The 23610-nt window shown below is 61.9% G+C and overlaps 1 protein-coding gene across 3 annotated transcripts in view; it reads left to right on the top strand.

Annotated features, from left to right (window-relative positions):
• LOC117644128 (cyclin-dependent kinase 14) overlaps nt 1-22500 on the top strand; it is a 70023-nt gene extending 47523 nt beyond the window's left edge. For 2 of the 3 annotated variants that reach the window (XM_034383369.1, XM_034383377.1), the window contains exons 3-11: nt 8417-8545; nt 18828-19024; nt 20208-20299; nt 20415-20589; nt 20700-20886; nt 20981-21195; nt 21281-21442; nt 21525-21615; nt 21697-22500. In XM_034383369.1, the coding sequence (XP_034239260.1) occupies nt 8417-8545; nt 18828-19024; nt 20208-20299; nt 20415-20589; nt 20700-20886; nt 20981-21195; nt 21281-21442; nt 21525-21615; nt 21697-21764 (1316 nt within the window). In that variant the 3' untranslated portion in view covers nt 21765-22500. Of the gene's footprint in view, nt 1-8416; nt 8546-15626; nt 15732-18827; nt 19025-20207; nt 20300-20414; nt 20590-20699; nt 20887-20980; nt 21196-21280; nt 21443-21524; nt 21616-21696 lie in introns of those variants that run through there. The other variant, XM_034383386.1, reaches the window with a different exon arrangement.
• The last annotated feature ends 1110 nt before the right edge of the window (nt 22501-23610 follow it).

Here is a 23610-nt window from a genome sequence, read left to right as displayed (position 1 = left end):
AGCCTCGTTCTCCAGTGAGGTCGCCGAGGACGCCGAGGACGGCTTCTTCGTCCTTGTGCCCCTTTTTCGACTTCTTTTTTCTGCGGGTTCGAAATCTCTCCCTTTTGCCCAGGGCGTCCTGGCACAGGGCGTAACCGCACCGGTGAGCGCCCGACCTCCCAACCCAACCCGTGCGCGGGCCACTCGTTTGGGGAGGCAGCTCGGCCCGAGCCGAGCGACGCAAATCACTTTTCTCAGATTTTTCTTTTCGTTTTTATTTTTTGTGGCCCCAACGAAATAATAATGTCCCAGGATCTTATTCGGCGCCGTGGCCGGGCCTCGCTCGGCCACGTCGAAGGCGGTGCGTCGCGCGTTCGGCTCGGTAGGGTGGAGGGTCGCGAGTGCGCGTGTGTAGGGAAGGGGAGGGGGGGGTCTTTTCTCAGCGTGGGGCTCAACTTTGCATCTGAATGGTTTCTGAATATAGGCGCGTCGAGCGGAGTCGCGCAGGGCAGAGGCATACCTCGCATGCACAGCCCCGCCACGCCCTGCCACGCCCTGCCAGCCCCGGGGCCTTCGCGTTTATGCTCGGCGAGAATGGCCAGTAGGTCTGGGATCGGCGGACGGACAGACAGACAGACGGACAGGCAGGCAGACAGACAGGCAGGCAGTCGCACTCCTCTCCTCACAGCCATCCGCCATCCCTCTCTGCTCCGTCCTGGCGAGGAAAAGTCGCTCGGGGCGCGTCGCCGCGTCGCCGTGTCTTTCCGAGCACCTGGGGGCTGCGGTCTTGTAGACTCTCCCTCTCCTCTCTGTCTCTCATCACGGTGGAGTAGTTGGCCCGATGCAGCGGGCAACCGACCCGCCCGCCGAAGCTACTCTCCGCCCAGAGAGAAACAAAAGGAAACGATGAAACTTTTTATTTTTGCTGCGAGAGAAACGACGCGGGCGCCGCTCTCCGGCTGGTTGTGTTTCCGCACGTTGCGGGAAATTTGATGATGACGAAGTCGGAAACGGTTCGCCTCTCTCATCATTCTCTTTGCCGCTCTTCTTTCTCCTCCTCCTTGCTCGTTTTGCCTGCAGGCCACGGCCGCCACGGCTGCAGCGCGTCAGGCCGTCAGGCCGTCGCTGCGCTTTTGTCGTGTTGCACCTTTGTCGACCTTTGTTGGCTCTCCGCTTTACCGTCGCGTCTTTGTTGCATTCGCGCCGCTCGGCGATGGGCCACGGCATGTCGTGTGCGTCCGCTGTCCTTTTTTTTCTTGTTTTGGTCCGGTTTTTGCCATCCGCCCCCTGGCGGCCGCTTCCGCCACCTCGCGCCTACCCACGCTAATTGCTCGCGTTGCCAGTCTTTTGGTTCGAGACTGTGGGGGCTCCTCGCTGTGTCTCTCGCACTTTCATAGCTGGCTTCCTGACGGCGGCTCCCCAGCGGCGACGCCGTGCTTGCGGCGCGCGTCGCTTGCGGGGCGACCCGCCCTGTTTCATTGTCGTGCGCCCCGGCCCGCCCCGGCCCGCCCCGGCCCGCCCCGGCCTCTGCCACTTTGATACTAACAATTTGCAGTGTCATTTGTTTTGGAGGTGGAGCGGCAGTGGCGGGGCGCGCGCAAAGAGACGGGCAATATAAGGGCGTGGCGCCCCCCCCCCCTTGCCTCCTACCCCGACCGGCTTTACCTTGCAGTCTAAGCCCCCCTCCACAACAACACACGCACACACACAGACACATGAACATACACACACACGCACACGACAGAGGAACACGGGCGTGCACTCAGTCTGGCACACGCGACGAGTCGCCGAGTCCGACCGAAGGGAAAGGCTCTAAAGGAAACGGCTATCGATCATCCGCCATCCGCCGCGCTGTTTGTTTCACTCTGCGAGAGTCTGCGAGCGTCGTCGGGGCGGGGCGGGGCGGGCCGGGGCGGGGCGACGACGTGCTGCACTCTATCACTCAATCAGCGCTGGAGGCTGCAGCGGCACTGAAAAACCAAACGTGGTCTAGACCGCACCAACTGGTGTGGTCAAATGGATGCCATTTTGACCACACCAGCTGGTGTGGTCTAGACCACGTTTGGTGCGTTTGGTGTGGTCTAGACCACACCAAACGTGGCCAAACGTGGTCTAGACCGCACCATACGTCGTCAAACGTGGTCTAGACCACACCAACTGATGTGGTCAAAATGGCATTCATCTGACCACACCAGTGGTGCGGTCTGGACCACGTTTGGTTTTTCAGTGGGCCTTAATGAAAGGACGCTACGTGAAGACGCGTTAGGTGACGAGTTTGAGAAACGCTCCTTTCGACTTTAGCAGTCCTGTGTTGCTGTTTTTTGCCGTGTCCTGATGGAATTTTATTGGCGGGTGTTAAGGGCGTCGTGAACGTGGCGCCGCCGTCGCCGCCAGCCGAGCCTCGTCGAGGTCCTCGTTGAGGTCCTCGAGGCTTGGGTGGCTCGACGCTGGAGGCGTTTCGCCGGGCTTTACGGCGTGCCAGCCCCCCGAGGACCCAAGCACCGAAACAGATATAGGATCTGCTCCCAAGGATATCCCCTGGGATGGAGTCTGTGCCGGTACCGACCGGGAACCGAACCGCTCGACCTGGTTACCGAGGCGTGGGGGTGGCGGCGTGCGACGGGGCGGGGCGGGCGCGTTCAAGTAGGGTGGAGGCGGTAAGCGATCGCACTCGGCTTGAGCCGTGTGCACTCACTCGCCCGGCGCCAACACCGACACCCCACTACCAGTGTCTCTCCTTTCGCCTCCCCAGTTTCCGGTGGAGGGGTACCCATCTCTCCGTGTGGTAGTCGGAGAGAGCTGGCGGACCTCGGCGCGGCGGGCGGGAGCGCCTGCGAGGTAGGCCGCGGCCCTGCTGGCGCGCGCGCGCGTCGCGTGGGTTGCCTACCGCCGGGTTCGCAGGCGCTACACGCCCCGGCCGCAGCGCGCAGCCCCTCGGACCGCGCACGACGCGACTTGCCGCGCCCAATTGAAAACGATGCTGGCCCGACACGGGTTTTGCCGGCTGCTTTTGATGAGACTTTATCGCGCTCGCGGGCCTTGCTCCTTGCACGGGCTGCCTGCCTGCCCCGCCCTGGCCTCCGAACACCTCGGCGAGACCTACTTGCCGCCCTTCCCCCTCCACCGCGGGGGGAGGGCCAGGCCGAGGGCCACGGCGCTGAGAAGGTCGCCGCCTCAGAAAGGTATCGCCTTGCAAATCCTCTCCTCGGGAACTGGGCCATGTCCTTGCTGAGAGTCCTCGCCATGGTCCCCGCAGGGCTGCAGCAGTCCTGGGCGCGCGGCCCGGCCCCGGAGGAGGCCACCGAGTCCTCGGTCGACGCGGTGCTGCTCGGTGCGCACTCGACAGGCCGCGGCCGACAGCTGGCGCTGCGCTGTCAGTCTTCCAGTGGCGGCGACAAACTTGGCAAGAAATCCCCCTACTCTACTCCGTCGCGCTGTCTCTCTCGCGCTCCTCGCGCTCCTCCCTGTCTGGGATCAGCCCGCTGCTACCCGCCCCCGTGTCTTCGTCGTCCTCGTCCTCCCCGCGGGCCGCTTCTCTCGCTGTGACCCTCGAGCCGCGGCGAGAGGGCGAGCAGACTCCGCGTCGAAAATGCCCGGCTTTCCGTCTTCGTTAAAACTTCCCGCGGTCGGTCGCCCCGCGACGCGAGGGGGGAATTGGGGGGGGGGGGGACGACGGCGTTCGTCGTGTGCCCGGCGGGCAGCCAGCGCCGCCGCGGTCTCCTCCTCTTCCTCCTCCATGGCGTAATGAACAAGTTTATCAACGGCGAGGCATAATTGTATCAACGTTGTCGGCGTTTACGGCGCCGCGCTGCCGCCATGGTGCCGAGGCTCGTAACGGCGCCCCGACGAGCGGACGTCGGCGCCGCGGTGCCGCACTCGGTGCTGGTCCCGGAGTGGGACTCCCACTGTGGGAGGCGGGGCGGTGAGGAACCGCGCCGAGCGAGGCGCCAAGCCACTCGGCGTGGCGGCCGGAGCTTTTTAAGAGACCATTCCGAGCCGGGCGCCGCGTGTGAGCCTCTCTGGAGCCGCTATGTTCCGCATCGGCCTGGCGCTGCTCGGCTCCCTGGAGGCGCGCGTCGTGGCGGCACGGCGCCGTATGCCCGCCGCCGCGAACACGCTCCTGCCCCTCGAGTGCGCGATGCTCGCGATGCTCGCGGTGCAGCCAGGCGGCAGTGCATTATTCATCCGGATCGGGGCGGGCAACCGGGCGGTTGATGCCGACACGGCGGTTTCAGTGCGCGCCGCGCGTCTTTTGTGGGATTGCGAAACGCGCCCGGCGGCCCCGGCGGCAGTGCTGTTTCTTTACGGGGGGCCTTTGAGTGCTGCAGCAACATTAAACACCGGCCAGGTGGAGTCCGCGCGGCGCTGCGCGCTGCATTATTCAAAGTTCCTAATTAGTCTTTCGGTCTTTTGTCGGAGGATTAAGCGAGAGCGGCCGAACTCCACCGCCCGACCCGCAGCGGGCGCAGCGGTAGTGGCGCCGCGGAATCGCGCTCATTTGAATTTTCCTAGTGTCCCTGCGCCCCTTGGTCGCCCTTCGGCCCTTCGGTGTGTCGTCGGGGCCGCTTCCCCGCAGTGGGGTGCCAGGGTGGCAACGGCCTTGGCGACGGCTTCAGCGAACTGCCAAACGCAGCGGCGACTCAGACAAGGTGGCGTATCTCGCCTACACTCTTACTTTTTCTTGTCGGTTCAAAACAACAACAACACTTTCCCCGTTTGCTTTGTTTGTGTTTTTGGAGCGCCGCGAGAATGCCAGGGCCGTGCTGGCGGCCCTGTGCCAGGTCCTCTGCCAGGCCAGGCCGAGGGCCAGGCCGAGGGCCAGGCCCTGCGCCACTCCCTGGCCGGGTGACCTTCCGCGCAAGGTCGCGGCTCGGCGGCGCGACGACACCGCCCCGCCGCCCCTTGCACCGTGTCCCTTGTCCCAGCCCTAATGGTGGAGGCCGCGGGCGAGGCCGGCGACATGACAGCGCGCCCTGGCGGACGACGCGGCAACCTCGCGGCCGCCGTCGGCCGGCAGGTATCTGTCGCCATCACCACCGCCATCGGTGCTGGGTGCTGTGGCTTTTGGTGCTGTCCTGGGCTATGGCCGGCCCCCGAGGAACCGCTGCCACGGCCGGGGCGGACGGGACGGCTGTGGGGTGCTAGTGGTGGAGGAAAGAAGGCTGCTGAGTGGGTAGTTACTTTGATAGCCCTATCGCGAGGCGAGGCGGCCTGGAGGGCGAGGCGGTCTAGCCTCGCACCGCCCCGCCCCGCACCGCCTAGCCTCGCGTCGGCTCTCGAGGAGGCGCCCGATAGGGTAGGACAAAGGCGAGGCCCTGGGCTACGGCGTCGGCCAGGGCTTCTAGCGAGAAGTCTTTTCCTTTGAGTCTAGCACCAGCGCGGCGTGGCCTGGCGTGGCGTTGTCTGCCGAGCCGCCCGCTGGGCCTATTTGTTGGCGGATCCATGCAGCCAGTCGGTGGCACACTGGCACTCCGGGCGGTGCAAGGTTCGGGGTGGGGGCACTGCGAGGAACGGAGGTGAGCTTCTTGATTAGTTGGTGAAACATTAAGGGGTGCGCCCCCGCCGCCGCCGCCCTGCCCGTCAAGGAGCTGACTTGTGTCGGCGCCAACACCCTCGCCCTCCCCGGCCCGGCCCGGCCTTGCCCTAGGGCTCGCTCCTTGTGTCAGCACGCGGCACGCGGCGCCCCTAGAGGCCTTTTCCCGTACTATATCCCTTGCAGCAAAACAATCTGCCGTTTATTTACCCTCTGCTGGAAGCGGTTGGGTTTTTTTTCGCCATCATCGTTCTCTCTCCTTGACTGACTGGAAAGCAATCTTTCTCTCTCCATTAATTCGAGAGCGTCGGGTATTTGCATGGCGTTCCAGAGGCAGAGGCGAGGCGCCCGCGGCCCTGCCCGCGCTGCACCGACCGCCGCGCCGCCACGGAGAACTTTTATCGAGGCCAACAAACAGGCTTTCGAATATCGCGGGATGAGAAAGTCAGCGAAAAGGCAGAACAAGAGCGAGAAGCGGCGGCGAAGAGACTGACTTTCCTCGGCTCGGCCGTCTGGCAGCTGTCGGCTCGCCTCGCACAGTGTTGTGCCTTTCTTCTCGGCCGCCGCGACGCGACCCTGTCATTTTCATTTGCAGCGCGCCTGTCATTTTGGCGGCAAAGGCGGCGAAAAACGACGACCCCGCATTCCGGCATTCCACATTTTTCGCCCGGAAAAACAACCAAATCGGCCGACTAGACTAACGAGCTTGGTCTGGACTGCGTGGTCGGCGCGGCGTATCTTCCGCACACTAGTACACTGAAGTGTGTATTCGCTGCTCTGTAAGCACGCACTCAATGCAGTACATGCTTGTCCTTCGCAGTGCAGCAGCGTTTCCGTGGGACTGTCCGTGTTCTGGCCGTGGGTAACAGGGGTTCGCGGTGCCCCAGTTGGCGGACCGCGGCGCCGCGGCTTCATCCCCCTCGACGCCGTCCTCCGTGTGCTGGTGGCCGGGTGGCCGCGCGGCGAAGCGAGAGCGAGGCCATTGATGAAAGGAGGGCAAGTAGGGATGACGGGGGATAGGACCGTGTGGCGAGGCGCCGCGACCCAGTCGAACGCTCAACCCTTCGGAGCCCCGACCGAACCCTGGAACGGAGAGGAGAGGGCCTTGCGGGTGGCAGGCTGGCTCACTCACCGCGACCCCCGCAGGGCCCTGATCGCCACCATTACCACCAGAGGCGCAGTGCTGCGATCGCTGCTGGGACCGCGCAGCAGCGCAGTGTGGCGCACTCGCCCGGGAGTCTTTTTCGCGAAGCCTCACCGGGAAAGCGCAAGCGAACCTCATCTCGGCCTAGTGGTGGCGGGGCGGGCCGGGGCGGTCCTTGAGGGGCGTTACGGCGGCGCCCAATTTATCGCCCACTGCCGGGCATAAACTACCACGTTCTGCCGATTTCCCGGGCAGCCCCGCACGACCCCTCGGGGGGCCGCCCCGCCCCGCCCCGCCGTCCGTGTGTGCTGCGCGGCTTATTACAGGCGTCGTCCCGCAGGCCTTGCGGCACGAGGGATAATGGCGCAACCCCCACAACCCTCTATGGAAACCGCCGGGCCGCGCCCGACGCGATGATGACGCTTGTCCCTGGTTCGATCCCCGCCGCCGCCCCCCTTTTCGGCTTCGCGGCCTCCGCTCTGCCGAGGATAAATGGCAACGGGAATGGTGCAGCCTGCGGGCTGATGCCGAGACGCGGCGCTCCGTCGCTCTATCTCTCTCCCACTCGTGGAGCGGGCCGTAGGCGTGCGAGAGAGACAGAATGCGCCCCCTTGCGGCGCCCCCTTGCCCCGCCGTCCCAGCGAGGCCCAGCGCCACATCTCATAGCGGAGCAGCGGAGCAGCGGAGCATGCCCTGCAAACCTGTGCTACCAACTTGTAGCGCCCATATATTACCTCAACTTTTTCCCACTCTTTTCTTCTTTTTTTGGCAGGGTGAAAGCCTGGTCCCGTGATGCAGGGGGTTGTTCACGTGGGGCGTTGCGTGCGAGTTCGCCGCGCACGTCGAGTACGTCGTGTTTGCGGTCGGCCTGCGAAATAACAACCTGCTGGAAGTCTACCTACGGTCGCCGCGCTCGACAGCGAACCTCGCTCCTCGCTCCTCGCATGTACGTGGTTGCATGTGCGCGTCGACCACCCCGTCACAGCATCCGTCACTGCCTCCCTCACTGCGAGAGGGAGAGAGAGAGGGGGGGGGAGAGTGAGTGAGGGTAGCGCGAGGAGGGGCAGGCTCTGCATGGCTTTGCTTCGTGTTTCCCTTTGGTGTGCCTTACACTGCCCCACTGTGCCCCACGGGGTGCTGCGCCGCGCGCCCTCTGTCAAAAGGACCACACGCCGCCTTTGTGTCCCGGCAGCGCCGCGCCGCCGTCCTCGCCTCTCGGGTTCGCGTTGCCTCTTAGCGAAAGTTGGGCAAGAATAGCAGAACCCTCGCCTGGCCGGGCCGCGCGGTGGGCCCGTTCGACCCGACCGTCGCTTGTGGGTTGGCCGCCAGGCCCAGGTACCCCCGGAGTTGAGTTCGGAAGGGGCGGAGGTCGGACGACGGCGGCGCGGCGCGGCGAGCTTGCTGCCAACCTCTGGTGTCCTTTACGCGGTAATAAATGATTTATGGCCTCCCCTCCCCGTCGTCGGCCCTCTCCACGCGGGGTCAGCGAGGACCGCGCCCCCTGGGGCCCCGCGGCCGCGGCCTGGGCTAGCCTGGGCCTCTAAATCAGCCGGCGGGCACTGCCATGACAGCGACACTCGGACGTTGACGGATCGCCAAATGAGGACACGTACGCCCGCGTACGCCAACGCCGTTTCATTGCGGTTTTTGTGTGTATCGCGTATTGGTGGTGTTGCCGCCGACCACCGCGACCGCGCGCCCGTCCAGGTAATGAATGGCACTGTTTCGCTAAACGGGCTGCCCTCTCTCTCTGTCCACAGCCATCTCCAAGGAGGACCCGGACCATGCCAACCGCGGGGCCAAGCTGCCCTTCAATGGCTACAGCGACGAGTTCCTGGACCGCCTGGAGCCCAACGGCAACATCCCCAACGAGAAGGACTGCAGATTCGGTAAGAGAGGCAGACGGTGTAGTCGGTGAAGGGCGATGGGGAGATGTGGGCGCCAAGCGCACTGTGCTCGTCTTGGCTGTAGCCCCTGTGGCACGGAGGGTAGGCCACCCGTCGGGCCCGGCCGCGCGGCGGGCGGCCTATGCGCGCTCACGCAGGCGCCATGGCGGGCCGGGCCGGCCTATGCGCTAAGCGAGGACTTTGCCGCCACCACGTCCGTGCGCACCGCACCGCGCACCGCACCACGTGTCGCGGCCAAGTGGTATAGGCTTCCACGTTATTTATGTAGACCGGGAAAGTTTGTTCCGAGCGGCTCCACCGGGCCGTGTCCTTGTTGGTCTTGTTCGAGTCAGGGGCCCGTGTTGTTCATGTTCTTGTTCGTGTCCGGCCGTCGGAAATGAGGCGAGGAATAACGGAAGAGGAAGGATTTACTGGCCGGCATGGGGTCGGTGCTGCCGAGCCCTGCCAAGGCCCTGCCCAGCAAGAAAGAGAAAGTAATTAATCGGAGTGAAGGTGAGGCCAATGTCCGGCACAGGAGTGCATGACTCGCATAGCCCCGCCCCGCCTCGCCGTAAATCTCGCACTGCATTCTGGGTGGGGCGGGGTGGGGCAGCCTGCTGGCGGTGTCGTGTGCCCCGCCCTCACGGCGCGCTGCGTGCTGAGAGCTGAAACCAGAAGCCCGGAGTGCAGGACCGCCGGCGGGGGCGAAACAGTCTCAGCCACTCCGAGCCTTCTTGTGCCGAGCCTCGTGGTCGATCCAGACGCGCGCAGGATACTGGCTTACTCCTCCTAATGTCTGTCTGTCTCGCACCCGGACGGAACTCGCTGCATGAGTGCGAGAGAGATGGCCTGCGGGCGTTCTGCTGCAGCGCCGCTGGAAAGGACGCGCGGCGAGCGGGGCGAGCGGGGGCATCTCGAGGAGGTCGACCAGGCCAGGGCGGCGTGCTGCGTGCTGCGCGCCTGGTGCCGCCGGTCGCACGCTGAGAGGGGTCGGCTCGCCGGGCCCTGAGCCCAGCCCCGCCACGCCCAGTGGCGCCCCTCCCCTGCCCCACTCGCCCCCACCCCCTGTCCTTCCGGAACGCCAGTGGCAGCCCCTCCCCTCCCCGCCCCGCCCCTCCCGTGCCGCTGACGACGACGCCGCCACGACGGCACCCCGTGTCGGCAAGCTGCTCGTCGCCGCCTCCAGTGTGCACTACTTGTGCCTCTCGTGAGCGACCCCAGGAAGCGAGAACTACAGTGAACCGTGAACCTGAGCCCTCCCGCCACGCGCCCTCCCTCCCTTCTTTCTCATTCTCGCTCTGGCAGTCGGCACGTCGGGCTGTTTTTATCGCTCCGGCTGCACACTGCTCTCGTCGCACACTCGTGGCGCGTCCCTCAAAGGTGCGAGAGAGAGCGACGGCGCACTGCTCGGGCTGCGGCGTATGCTGAACCACACTCGCTGTGTTTGCGTTGGCCTGCCGTGCTCAGTCCCAGGCCCGCGCCGGAGCGGAGGCAGCGGCCTGGCAGTGCCTGGCAGTGCCTGGCAGCCTGCTGGTGCTTTTTGCCCCACATCCTCCACATCCGCGAGCTGGGCTCAGCGAGCTTGGCGGCACCCGGCCGGCAAATCGCACCGTGCGCACTCACTCCAGTGGCTGCCGGTGGCTGCCAGCTCGCCGGGCCGGCTGGCTGCCAGACTCGTCTGCCCGCCGCAGCCGCGCGCCTAGCGGCGCCCCCAGCCTGTCGCTAATGCCCCCTGTTGCCGAGCCAAGGCTCCAGCCAAGCCCCCAGCCCCAGCAGTGGCGTGATAAATACCTTCGGAATGAATTAAGGAAGGCTGCGTGTAAATTAGTCGTCTTAATCCCGCCATTGAGGGCGAGCAGCAGCGTCCGCGTCGACAACGGATCGTTCTTTCCCTCCAGTACTGATTCAGCTCTCTGTCTCCGTCGCTCTCGCGGGGCGTCCCGCAAGGGCGCGAGTCTGCAGGTGAGGCCGCGCAGCGACAAAGCGATGGTGGCCTGGCGGCGGCGGCACGCAAAGCAAACTACTCGCGGCGCGCAAACTTTGTCGCCCCTTTGTCAGGGCGGCTTTTGTGTGTCAGAGGTAAGACTTTTCCCGCGTCATCAAGAAGGCGGAGCTGCGCACTGCGGCACGGCACGGCGGCGCGGCGAACGCCCCCAAGTCTTCGCCTCCGCCAGCAGCAGCAGCAGCCGCGCAAAAGTGCCGGGAAAAGTGTCTGCCGCCTGCACGCGCCAGACAAGCCAGACTCGATCCATTATGGCGGCCCGGACGACGGGGAGGAGGACGTCGTCGACAGGCTGCCGCGCGCCGCGGTGCTCTCGGTCCATTGGAAGTGGCCGCCGGCTGGCTTTATTCCTTTGATCCGCGGTGATCCTGGTTGGTTATCCTGGTTCCCCGCTGCGGCCCCGCCCCGCCCCGCCCCGCGGGATCCACCGACCGCGGTATAATGAGCGAGCGAGGGGCGAGGCGGCGCCCTCCTTTCATCGGCGAAACAAGCAGCCCCTGGCCGAGGCGGCCGAGCCCTGGCCAAGGCCGTGCTGGGCAGGCAGGGCAGGCGGGCAGGCTGAGGGAGCTAACGTCATTATTACTCGGCCAGCTCGGCCAACTTGCCCGGCCACGCCGGAACAAAAGAACGAGCCGGCCGGACCGCATTTCCGGCCAATCAAAGATGCTTCGCTCCGGTTAACAAAGTTACGTCTTGGCGCTGCCATCGGCCGAAATGCAGTCGGATCTCTCTTTTGTTTATTTTGTTGTTGTTTTTCTACCTACCTCTCAGTTTGCGGCTCGTCCGGGTCGTCGCTTGGTGCCGGTCCCCGCAGATCGTGGCAGGGTGGTGCTGGAGCGGCTGGAATGGAGCGGGGTTGAGAGTGGTGCGCCGTCCCGTCCGTGTTGGCGTGTGCGTGTGTGTGTGTGGGGGGGGGGGGAATTGTACAGCAAGAAGAGACGGTACGCCCCAGAGTTGGCAGAGGTCCAACCGAGAACCGAGGCCGGGCCGGGCAGCTACGCCTCGCTATCTCCGCCAGACTCGGTTTCCGCCTACTACCCCGCCCCGCCCCGCCCGGATGAGGATGAGGCCCAGAGACTCGCGCCGATAATGCGCCAAAGCGAACAGGAGAGCAGCAGCGCTGAGGAGGTGGAGGCGAGGACAACCAATATCTGATAAATTTGGTGAAAATGCAAAGTGAGTCCTCCGGCGAGGCGCTGCCGAGGCACTCACTGCTTCGGCGCGACAGGGTGTGTGGCACACTGTGTGGCACACTGTGTGGCACACTGTGTGTGGCTGCCTCTGCGACTCCCCGGCCCGGCCGGCAAGACGCGTTCGCTCTCTCTCTCTCTCCCTCTCGATGGAATTAGCATAATCGATCTCCACATTACGAAACTTGGTGCGGTCCCGCGTTGCGACGCCGATCCGGGGATGGGGGCTGACATGAGCGGAGGAGGTACCCCGTCCCCGCCACCGCGGCCCCATCATGGTGGCTCTGCGGCGCACCCACCCGGACCCGCCCACTCGCCCTCACCACGGCCAGAGCCGAGCCCCGACGACCTTCTGGTGATAATAACATTTGGGCGTAATTCGGGTCGCGCAGCGGGACCGCCTGACTGGAGTGTTTGTCCGCTGGAACTGGAAATGAATTTCCAGTGGCGTCGCGCTCGTCGTTATTCGACCTGCTGGCTGATTGTGATTGTGTCCTCGTTTTCGGTCTCCAGCGCGTTGCTCGGGGACTCGCGGTGGAAATGGAGGCTCCGGTGGCGCGTTGCGGGTCAAATTAGGTCGCGGCGCTCGCTTCCCCGAGGAGGCCCAGCCCCGCCCGGCCCCGCCCCGCCCCGCAGACTCGGAGGGATCCGGCGAGTCCAAAGAAGGCGGCGGGTAGCTGAAAACCGCTACGACTTGGGACTGGAGACTGTCTCCTTGAATAAGAGGCACTGGAGTACGACCACGATGGCACCAGCGGGTCGTCCCGTGCACGGAGACTCCAATAGAACCTTTGCTCGCGTCCTCGATCTAAGGCCGACAGACAGCACATTGTGTCCAAAGTCGCTCCGTTTCTTCCGCGTAAACTGGTCTGCGGGTCGGGTAATTTGTGGGTTGCATGCCGGCGGCCCGGCCGGGTCGGTGCGTCCATTGGGCCGAAAACCCCCTTGATGCACCCGAGAGGCCCGGTCCCGCGGCAGCGCGCACCGACACTGCCACGCGGCACGCAGCCCACCTTTGTACGCCCCATTGTTGTCAGCTCATTTGTACGCTTTGCCGGCTGCGGCGGCGCAGGCAAGCAAGCCCAGCAAGCCCAGGCCGGGCTCTGCGCTCTGCCTCTCGTTTGCCCATCCATTGTTGTGCGGCCGAAACCCAGGAAGAAAGGTGCCTCGCCTAGCGTGCGCTTTGCCATGGCAGCGCGCTGCCGGCTCGCGCGTACGGGGCGCTCTGCGCTCTGCGCTCGGGGCGCACGGCGGCCGAGCGAGCGGCAAATCTCATCAGGCACGCCGTGGTGCGCTGCGCGGCACTGCAGCGCGCGATGCTGCGGCAGGGCGCCTGTTATTGCAGGGCTAGACTGGAACGCAGGGCCATATTTCCGATATTTCCCCGGTCCTTTATTTCTCTTTTCTCGACGCTCTTTATGAGAAATTTCGTTGAAAAGGGAACAGCGGTTTGCCGCATGGGTGCGCGCGTCTCGTTTCAAAATGGATCTCCTCTTTTTTTCTTAATGCCAAACGGCAGGGTGACTTGGCCCCCTCCCTCCCTCCTTCTGTTCCTAGTGCTGGTCGCTGGTTCGCTTGGCTTCCATTATTCTGTAGCGGTATAATTCATGGGGCAGCCCCAATCCGGTGTAGTCGAACCTGGCCGAACCGGGCGGGGCTGGCGGGGCCGGGGGCTTACCGGCCAAGATGAATGCTACAAGACGAGAGCCTGGCGGAGCACGGCGCAGCATGGTCGTGGCTTCGCGGCGGCTGTGTATACATTGATGCGGCCAACCCGCACCCTGCCTGCACCCCGCCCCGCCCGCCTCCCTGCAACAGCAGCTCGCCGCAATTGTCTGCGGATTCTCCGGGATTCTCTCTCTCGCTCTCCGGCTAGGCTCCGCCGCTGCTTGACCGGAAGAGGTAGCTCTGGCCCTGCCTGGGCCTGGGCCCTGGCCTCGGCCGCGCCGCCAGAGGGTCTCTAAATTGGTTCGAGAGTGGAACGGAGTGGAGGCGGTCCAGTCCGGCTTTATGGCGGGCATATCTCCGGTGGCTGCCCCTTTGCTTTCCGCAGCCCTTTGGCTCTCTCTCTCTCTCTCTCTCTCTCTCTCTCTCTCTCTCTCTCTCTCTCTCTCTCTCTCTCTCTCTCTCTCTCTCTCTCTCTCTCTCTCTCTCTCTCTCTCTGTCTGTCTAACCCTCCCCTTTCCCCTTTCTATCTCTCTCCCTCTTGCTCTCGCCCCGCGCCCTTTTCCTTGCGCATCCCGTCCGGCAGAGGTTTCCGCGGAAGGCTCCTTCGCCGCGGACAGCGTTAGCAGCGTTACACCCTCGTCGGTCAACAAGCCCACTGTGAGCGTCGTCTGTCTCTCTCTCGCTCTAACCGGACTCCTCGCCCGATGGAGATGAGTCCGTCGCCGAGGTGGCTCGCGGTCCCGGCCTCCACGACGACCCTGCCGGTGTAGGCGCCCCGCCGCCGCCGCGGTGATTTACTTTACCCGCTAATCCCGCAAAGTGGATTGCGGATTGTCTTTTTACGCGGGGATGGTAATCTCATTATCGCCCTCCACCAGCGCGGCCAGCACGGCCAGGTGCGCGGTCGGGGCGCGTCTCGGCCTCCTTGTGCCGCAGCAGCCACCGCCTTGCCGCCCGCCAGACAACGGTGTTGCCGACGGGGCGCGGGGTGGGGGTGCTGTAGCCCCGCACTGTACCGGACAGCAGCCCGACGACGCCGTCATGCGGCCCGTCACGAGGGTGGCGCAAGCCGCGGGGGCCAAAGGGCGCCGTCGAACGCAAGTGGCGGCCCCCGCCGCTTTCCGAGCCATTTTCGTCTTTCCCCGCCTTGCTATACCCCGTCGTGTGTTGTGTCGCGGTGGCTTGGCGGCCCCTCTGAGGCGCAGTCGAGGGCTGCTGCCCCGATGCAGGGCCGTCGTTAGCAGCATCTCGGCCTCCAGGTGCACTTGTGCAAAGCGCCTTTTTATCCGCCCCCCCCCCCCTACGCCGCCCGCCCACGCTTATCCCATCAGGTAGCCTGTTGCGGCGCCTGAGTTATCGCCTATTAATAGGTTGCCTTGCGGGGCGGGGCGGGGCGGGGCGGGGCGGGGCTGGAGGGCGAGCTCGGCCCCCGATGAGTGAATGGGAGATAAGTTTAGCGGGCGAGGGCGCGGCGGCGCGGCGCGGTGTAGTGCCGGGGAATCGACGCGCCGTAGCCGTCGCCGCCTGCCCGCCCCGCTGACTGACTCGGACGGCTTCGGAGAACGCCACTCCGCCACGCCCACTCGGCCACTCGGCAGCGGCAGGAAAGAAAGAGAGAGAGAGAGAGCCCGGCATGTGCGCTAGTGTTGTCAACGCGGGTGCGCGTCCGGGGAGCAATGCCTGGCCGTGCAGCGCGGTATGATGCGCGCAGCCCCCCCCCCCCTTTTCCCCCCTTGGGATCACGATCACCCCTCCCCTGTCCCGCGGGCCGCTAATTTAAGCAGCTGCGGGATCGTCGCTGTGCCGAGTGGTCACCGCACCGCGCGGCCTTGCGCCCCGCCCCGCCCCGCCCCGCCCCGCCACGCCACGCCACGCAGGCCGGCTGCTCCTCTACCGCCCAGTGCCGCGTCTGCCCGCCGAGTGCCGGGACCGCCGGGCACGCTGTGCCGCACAGTGTGCCAGTAGGCCTGCAGGCCGCACGCCGTCGCCGCGTCGCCGCGGCCCGAGCCGCCCCCGGGCACGCGCGTGCCCTGCGTGATGGACTGGTGGCTGACCGCCGTGCGCCGCCCGCTGCTGCCCGTGCCCCCGCCTCCCGGCGCCCCCAGCGTGCCCGTCATCATCCCCATGGTGGTGCTGTCCTCCGCACCGCCCCCCGCGGCCGATGAGGCCGCGCCGGCGTCCGCGACGCCCGCCGCACCGCCCTCGGCCCCGGCCGCGGCCTCGGCGGCGCCCATGACGGCGTCCCTGGCCGCCGCCCCGGTCATCGGCGTCGCCGCCCTCGGCTTGGTCAGGGACTGGATCGCTTCAATGCTGAGCCGGCGCAAGAAAGGTGCGCTCCCGGAGGACGCCGTCGACGTCTGCCGTCCGTCCGCAAGTGTAAACGCGCCGAGTGTATTTTCGCGGAGAGCCGCCAGTTGGAAATAGGGCGCGTGTCAACAGGCGCGGCTACGCGGCGCGGCAACACCGTTGTTCGGGCGGGGCGGGGCGGGGCGGGGTGGGCGGAGTGCACTCGCACCAGTGACTCAGGGCAGTGCACGGCAGATAAGGCAGGGTCAGCGTGCCATCGCCTCTCGCTAAATTTAAAGACGTCACCGAGACCCCCTCTTGCGGCCGCGCGCCGCCAGCCCGCCAGCCCGCCAGTGCATCTTGCCCACGCCATGAACTGTGTCAAGGCGGCGACCGACTGTTCTACGATCACTACGACCATGCCGCGGCACTTTAGCAGCACCATTACGCTGCTGTCCCCCTGGGGCAGGGCGGCCAGGGCTGCAGGGTGGCCGGCCAGCCAGGACGCCGTTGTTGACGTCGGCATTGTTGCCACCCAACCCGCACCGCGTGCAGACAATGATGTTATTGTTGGCGGCGACCGCGCTGCCGTGTCTGCCGTGTCGCCGGTGGCGGTGTTGTGGCTGCCGAGTGCGCACTCGCTTCCAGTGTTGTTGTTGTCGTTGGCCCGGAGCAACAACATTTGTCCCGTTTTCGTTCGCTGTTTGTCGAGGATGTATGCAGCAGCACGTCGGGGGAGAGGAGTTCGCGCGTTTCGGGAAACTCGATGGGGGTTCTGTCGGAGCGTTGAGCCAATAAATTTATTCTTGCAACGCGCCGCTGAGGTCTCGTTTTGTTCTCTTTGGTTGGCATCGCGATTACTGCACCACAGAGTCTCGCTTCGCTTGGTTCACCTCGACTGGAGGCCGGCAGGACAAGAAATGCGCAGGAAAGGCGGCCGAGGGAAGGCCCCAAGGGAAGGCCCCAAGTCGCGGAGTGGGGTCACTGACTCACTCATCCCGCTCCGCTCCGCGCCGCGCATGCCGTCTGTCCTATCTTATCGGCCGGACGGAGCGGGCGGAGCGGACCCGGGATCGATCCCCGCGCGGGGCCAAAACGCCGACGCCTCCACCGTCCTGCTTGGAGCACTGCTCGGCCTTGCCGGCCTGGCTGGCCTTGCCCTGGCTGGCCTTGTCTAGGATGACCTTGGCCAGCTTGGTTGTTGCGCCCTGTCCATTCCCTGCTCCGCCCCTAGGCCATCCCAGATGGCGAGAGAGAGATTGCTGCCGAGTTTGACATTGTTGCTGGCCGCCTGGCCGTCTGGCCCGTCTGGTCTGCCGTCGCAGTCACTCCCATAGTGCGTCCGCGCGGCGGGCTTGTTCTTGTTATCGCCCGCGGCCGAGTAAAGTCGATTCTCTTTTGACGGCCCAGAATTATGATAAGCGCAGCAGCCCAGCCCCGCGCTCGTCAAGTAGTGCTGTTTTTTCGACGCCGCCGGTCGAGGCTGCCCTGTTTGTGTGTTGGTGTGTGTGTGTGTGCGTGTGCGCGGTGACACTGTGTCGGCTTGGGGTACATGGCGATGGCCGAGACGCGCGCCGTGTTGGTGTATGTTGATGACGCCATCCTGGTGACGTCGCGCAGGGTCCCACCGCCCCCGCCCCCCACTCCGACAAGAGCAGCCGGGCGGCTCTGGGCGGCTGGCCCGGGTCCAGGGGACCCACTAGCCACTCCACGCCACTCCACGCCACTCCACGCCGCGTCGCTCCACGAGAGCGAGTCCCCCTCAAAAATACACCGCTCAAGTAATAACAGTATAACAATGGCCAGGGTCTGCGTCAGCCTGGCGTCAGCCTGTCCGCGTTCCGCCCCGCCCCGCCCCGTCGGCTAGTCGCTGTCGCTGCCGTTGGCACCCGCGGCCCATGGCGCGGCCACGCTTTTGGCGCAGAGAGGCGGAAAGCAGATGGCCACACTGTTTGGCGGACGGGCCGGTGGAAGAAGCGTCGCGAATTTTATAGTGTAGTGGATAGCGGGCGTTGTGAAGCACCATCAGCAGGGTTTTGCTTGCGTTAAGTCAGGTTAGAAATCCGTTCGCTTAACGTTAACAAGAACGCACGCAGGGAAAAGAATGAGTTTTTAATTTTTAGTATTTGGCGCACTGTGTGACAGGGGCGCCGCCCCGCCTGCCTACTGCGTACTCTCTCCGCGAATGAAGCCACTGGGGCATCGGCTGCCCCCCACCCCGCCCCGCCCCGCCCCGCCCCGCCCCGCCCCGCCCCGCCTGGCCTGCCGCATGCAGGAAGTCGAGTTGTCGCCCTACTCTCACGGCCGGCGGCACGCCGGGCCGCTCTGATGCAGTCCATCAAGGTCTAGGTCCGCGATCTAGACGGGTGAGGGGGTGGGGCAGTGGGCAAAATGGAGCAGGCAAAAAGACATTCCGCCTGTAAATTTTTCGTTTTAGTTCGCTCGCTGAAATGGCGTGGGCGGGACGGGGACTGCGTTGGGCCGTGGCGACGCCGCGGACACATTTTACGGACTCGGCTGCCGGTTTCCGCGTGTGTGCCACGCACAGTGGGCTCATCCAGTCTCTCTCTCTCTCTCACTCTTAGGGTCACCCAGCGGTGTGAGAGAGACGGAGCGACACAGCACCCACTTGGCAACGCGCGTCGCCTGTTCTATACCGGCCGGTCGTCAGTTTCAATTACTCGGGCACTGCGCCCTGCGCGCCATCCTGCCACACACACGCATTTATCGGGACCGCCCCTCCCACAGCAGCCGACCCGCATTTTCCAATTATCGTTTGGTTTTTCTATTAGCCTGCTCGTGTCCGTGTCAGCCGGCCAGGAGTCGCGACTCCCGGACGGGCCGACGGGCGGCGTGGAGAAGCAAGGCGGTGCGCTCTCTTCGCGCGCACGGAACGTAAACAGGGGGACTTGACGGCGCCGAAGACGTAAAGCAGAAAGTGCGATCCAGACCGAAAGGGGGGGGGGATCCACCGGGTTTGGCGGTTTTACGAGCCGCGCTGAGGACCGCGTCGACGCTCCGGCGGCGTGGCGGCACCGAGTGGTACACAGCCTCAGCACTGGAAGGGGAAGGTGCCTCTCGACGGCGAACTTGTTGACGGCGTCGGCCAAACTGACAGTGTCCCTGTTTCTTGTTGCAGACTGGGAGCACGAGGGCGTGCGCCGGCAGCTGTCCGTGTCGTCCGACTCGAAGCTCCTGGACGAGGACATCCGCGAGGAGGCGCGCGTCATCCTGCGGCCCAAGAAGCCGCCGCGGCCCAAGTCGGAGGTGTTCCTCAACAAGCAGGCGCAGGACCCCGCCGGCCGCCGGAGGACCAAGCGCTTCTCCGCCTTCGGGGTGAGTTGCTTTCGTTCTGTGTGGAGGGTTAGGCCGTCGAGTCAAGCCGCCCTCGGCCGGAGCGGCAGCACGCAAGGCGCGCAGCCTGCATGCCGGCCGCAGACAGGCCTGCGTCGCGGGACTGCCTGCCCCCGGGTTCGCAGGCGCTCCCCGCGGAGCTCGCGGAGCGGGAGACGAGCCGCGGCCGCGTCCCGGACGGGGCGTCCCGGAGGAGGGAGGGGAGGGGAGGGGTGGGGCGGGCAGCGCACCGACGCCGTGACACGGACGGGACGGGGCTCCGCGGGGAACGTGCCAGCGCCAGCCTGATTCCCAACAGTGGCTCCGTCGCTCTGTCTCTCTCGCGCTCATGGCGCCTCCACTGCAGGTGCGTGGAAGACAGAGCGAGGAAGCACTGACTAGTCGGCCGCGGGAATTGAATGCCACGGCGTCGGGCCTGCGACACGGACGAGTGTGAGAGCGCGGCGTATTGTTGGATTTGTTGCTCGCCCTGCTCTGTTTATTTATGGGGGTCCCAGTCCCCAGTCCAGTCCCCCTCCGCGCCCCGCCGCGCGCGGCCCCTACACTCGACACGGTGGCGCCGTGCCGCCGCGTTCGCGTTATCGGCATTGCGCGGCCAAATTGAATGAACCCGGCGCCGCCCCAGCGTGCCGTGTCGCGCCGTGCCGTGCCGCCGCCGCCCCTGTCCCTGCTTTCCTGCTCGCAGCAGTCGCGCACATTCACTCCCGCGCGGCGCCACGCCACTTCCATATTCCATATTGGTATTTACAGTCACGCAACTTTTCGCGTTGGCCGCGCGCCCCGCGTTTTGTTTTTGTTTTGTTCCCGCCCCTTGTCCTCGCTCGGTCGTCGCTGTTTTTGTAACTGAAAATAACGTGCGATTGGCGGGATTACCGGACCGGCCCCCACGCCAGGAATGCGATGCAGTCCGCGCGAAGTCGAGTGGCGCTATCAATAATCCAGGGGCAGGGATAACGGCTGTTCGCTCTGCTCGAGCATGCTCCCCCTGACGAGCAGCCCCGGGGATCTGTACACGCGGGGGCGGGGCGGGGCGGGGCGGGGTGGAGCGGCCCCCAGAGGTGCGTTGATTAGCTTCTTTGTGGCGCAGGCAGGGCTTTGCTGTTCTGCCGTCCTGGCACGTCCAAGCCCTCTTTGCTAAGTGTGTGCGTGCGTTTGCGTGTTGCAGGGAGACTCTCCGTTCGGCAAGTCGGACGCGTACGTCAAGCTGGAGCAGCTGGGTGAGGGTTCCTACGCCACCGTCTTCAAGGGCTTCAGCAAGTAAGTACAGTGTGAACGCGAAAAAAAATCTTAACTTTTAAAAATGTATTCAAAATTATTTTTTTTCGAAAAATTTTTTCCCTTACCTTGACTTACTTTGTCTCATCCTGTGCAGCTTGACCAACCAAGTGGTGGCGCTGAAGGAGATCCGCCTGCAGGAGGAGGAGGGCGCCCCCTTCACGGCCATCCGGGAGGCGTCGCTCCTCAAGGACCTCAAGCACTCCAACATCGTCACCCTGCACGACATCGTGCACACGCGCCACACCCTCACCTTCGTGTTTGAGTATGTGGTGAGTGTCGCCCAAACTCGCGAAACGCGCTGTTTAAACTTGGGTCTGGAATGCGAAATTTGCACCGTGTTGGCACTGCGTTGGCACTGCGTTTGCTTGTTTGCCCGCAGCACACCGACCTGTCCCAGTACATGGAGCGGCACGCGGGCGGCCTGGAGAGGCACAACGTGCGCCTCTTCCTGTTCCAGCTGCTCCGGGGGCTGGCCTACTGCCACAAGCGGCGGGTGCTGCACCGCGACGTCAAGCCCCAGAACCTACTCATCAGTGAGGCGGGCGAGCTAAAACTGGCAGACTTTGGTATGACTCCTGCACCACATTTTTGTGTACCTTTTAATCCAATTTCTCATTTTCTTTGGTGTACACTTTCTCATCATCTTATTCCATTACACAGGTCTTGCACGTGCCAAATCGGTTCCGTCCCACACCTACTCTCACGAGGTGGTGACACTATGGTATAGGCCGCCTGATGTTTTATTAGGGAGCACAGAATATTCCACATCACTGGACATGTGGGGCGTAGGCTGCATATTTGTCGAGATGATTACTGGTATCCCTCTATTTCCTGGTGTACGTGACACGTATGATCAACTTGACAAAATATTTAGGGTAAGACCATTATAGTTTATTGTTTTGTGCTTATTATTCCTTCAGAAAAGTATACAAATTGGATTTATTGCTTGTTTTTATCCAGATATTAGGCACACCAACAGAGGACACTTGGCCGGGATCAACTCATCTGCCAGGCTATAATGTCAACAAATTATGTTTCTATCGACCGCAAAGACTGGGACTTGCCATTCCCCGACTGTATGACATCAAGGACGGTGAAAACATGGCAGCAGCTTTACTACAGGTATTTATTCATTGTTTATTCTTTCGATACATAAATTTGAAAAGTGTTTTCATGGTATATATTTTATTTTTTTCTCAAACAGTTAAATCCTGACAAGAGACTGGGAGCAGAGGATGCCTTGAAACACCGATACTTTACATCTTTGCCAAAGAAACTTTATGAACTGCCAGATGGTAATTTAAGCAAACTACCAACTTTCCTTTTGCCAGAATTATTCGTCCATGATATTTAACTTCTTTTTTTCCCTTTTGCAGAGGCGTCGGTACTCGATGTTGAAGGTGTCCATTTGTACCCTGAACTCCGGATGACTGGGAAGACCTGAGGGTCGGCTGGATTGCGGCGGCCGCCCTGGTACCCAAGATACCCAGCGTACTGATACCGAATACCTCACCTGGAGGATTAAGGATTCCAAGGCTCTCGTCTCGTCACGCGTGTTGCGAGCTCGCTGTCCTGTCCTTCAAGTGGTGCTCGTCTGTTGCGTTGTTCGTGTCGCTGTCGCACGGAATACCTGTCTGTCTGTTTCGTACGTTATGTAAATGTAGAGCAGACTGCCATCATGGTCCATTTGCTGCAATGGACAACTCATTGGTTGTGATACACTTTTGTTCATTGTCATACCACAAGGATAAGATGACTTGCTGGTATGCCTTTTTTGCCTATTCTATTATTGTTGTGGAGAAATGTGGCACTCTTTTATTGTATTAGGTAGACTTCATTTTCTCTTATTCAGGCTGTGTGTGATAAAAGTTTTATCCTAGTTATCTCTTAAATGGTTTAGACAAATGCGGCTCCTTGGTTTGGAGTTTCCTCTCTTCCCTGCCATGATTTTTGGTGGTACAAATATCACACAGCAGCTCCCAAAAACCACCTGTTACATCATTTTCATCTCTTTTCGACAACTTTTCGGTTCAAGTACATATAGTGACGTTGAGAAGGTCCAACTAAGCCACTGTGTTAAAGGCACATAAAATATAGATATCTGCCCATTGAAGTCAGGAAAAATGACAAATTTCATGTCCGTGTTTCCCTGACAAAGAAAAATTCAAAAAAAAAAAAAATGAAACTGATCTTTTATGTCATTTATATGAGATAGCAAAGAGTTAGTTCAATGTTGTCCCAGTTTGATTTTCCTTGAATAATCAACACTTCGGGATTATTGCCTCGTGCACAAGTAACTAAAGAGTAGTGATTTTTGAGTGAAATACTATGTACATGCAGTGTACAGTACTGTTAGTAGCTATCTCTTTTGATCAACTAGATTTTATATACCGTTTCGTATTGTATGAAATTGGTGCTTGTTGTATGTGAGCAGGTATTCTCCTTTTGACTCAGAAAATTAATCCTATTCACAGCTAGGTTTTTTGTGCACCAATTTGTCGTTGTTTTAATTTAATTCATATTTAACTGACCCAAGACAGTACAAATGTACTGTTTTTCTTCTTCAGACCATTAATTACATTTCAAACTAAATGTAAAAAACAAAAAAATGAAAAAAATATTTTTGTTTTCTTGTCATAGTCTTGTTCCTTCAAATTATCAATCATGAAACGCACACTCTTTCCTATAATTCTAGTTCGAAGCTTTCAGAAACATTTAAGTTGGTAATGTTTTGAATTTATACTGAATGTACTAAATCATGATGGAGGTGGTTTCGTTACATATGATAATTTCATTTTCTTTGCTTGTTGTCATTCCCAAACTCAAAAGAGGTATAATTTGCTCTCCTTTCCATTCTGTTGCTAATAATTATTATTTTCAATCACTCTATGGATATGAAGTTCAGTATGACACAGTGCCCACATGAAATGCATCTTCATGATAACTACATGTGCTGCACTCTAGTCCTGTGTTTCTCATGTGGGCATAATCATTCCAGAGTCCTCACTCCAGACTAGAGTGCTCAGCTGTAATATAACCATGTTCTACCAATTAATGTTGTGAATTAATTTGTCATTTACCAATAATGTAACTGTGATATGTTTGTCTCTCTCAATTCTTCATTCTTTGTTTGTATAGTATAAATTAATGCTCAGACTCCTTGCATTTTCTACATGTGTATTTTTTTAATCGCTTTGATTAATCAGACATTGTCTAGTTGTAGATGTAAAGTAAAAATTTTGGGCAGATAAATGTCGATTATTGACAAGAGGGGTGTATGTCATGTGTGA

This window comes from Thrips palmi, unplaced genomic scaffold (assembly GCF_012932325.1).
Source record: "Thrips palmi isolate BJ-2018 unplaced genomic scaffold, TpBJ-2018v1 HiC_scaffold_1, whole genome shotgun sequence".
Taxonomy (NCBI): domain Eukaryota; kingdom Metazoa; phylum Arthropoda; class Insecta; order Thysanoptera; family Thripidae; genus Thrips; species Thrips palmi.
The sequence above is the reverse complement of the archived record's forward strand: the minus strand, read 5'-3'. Positions and strand labels throughout refer to the sequence as shown.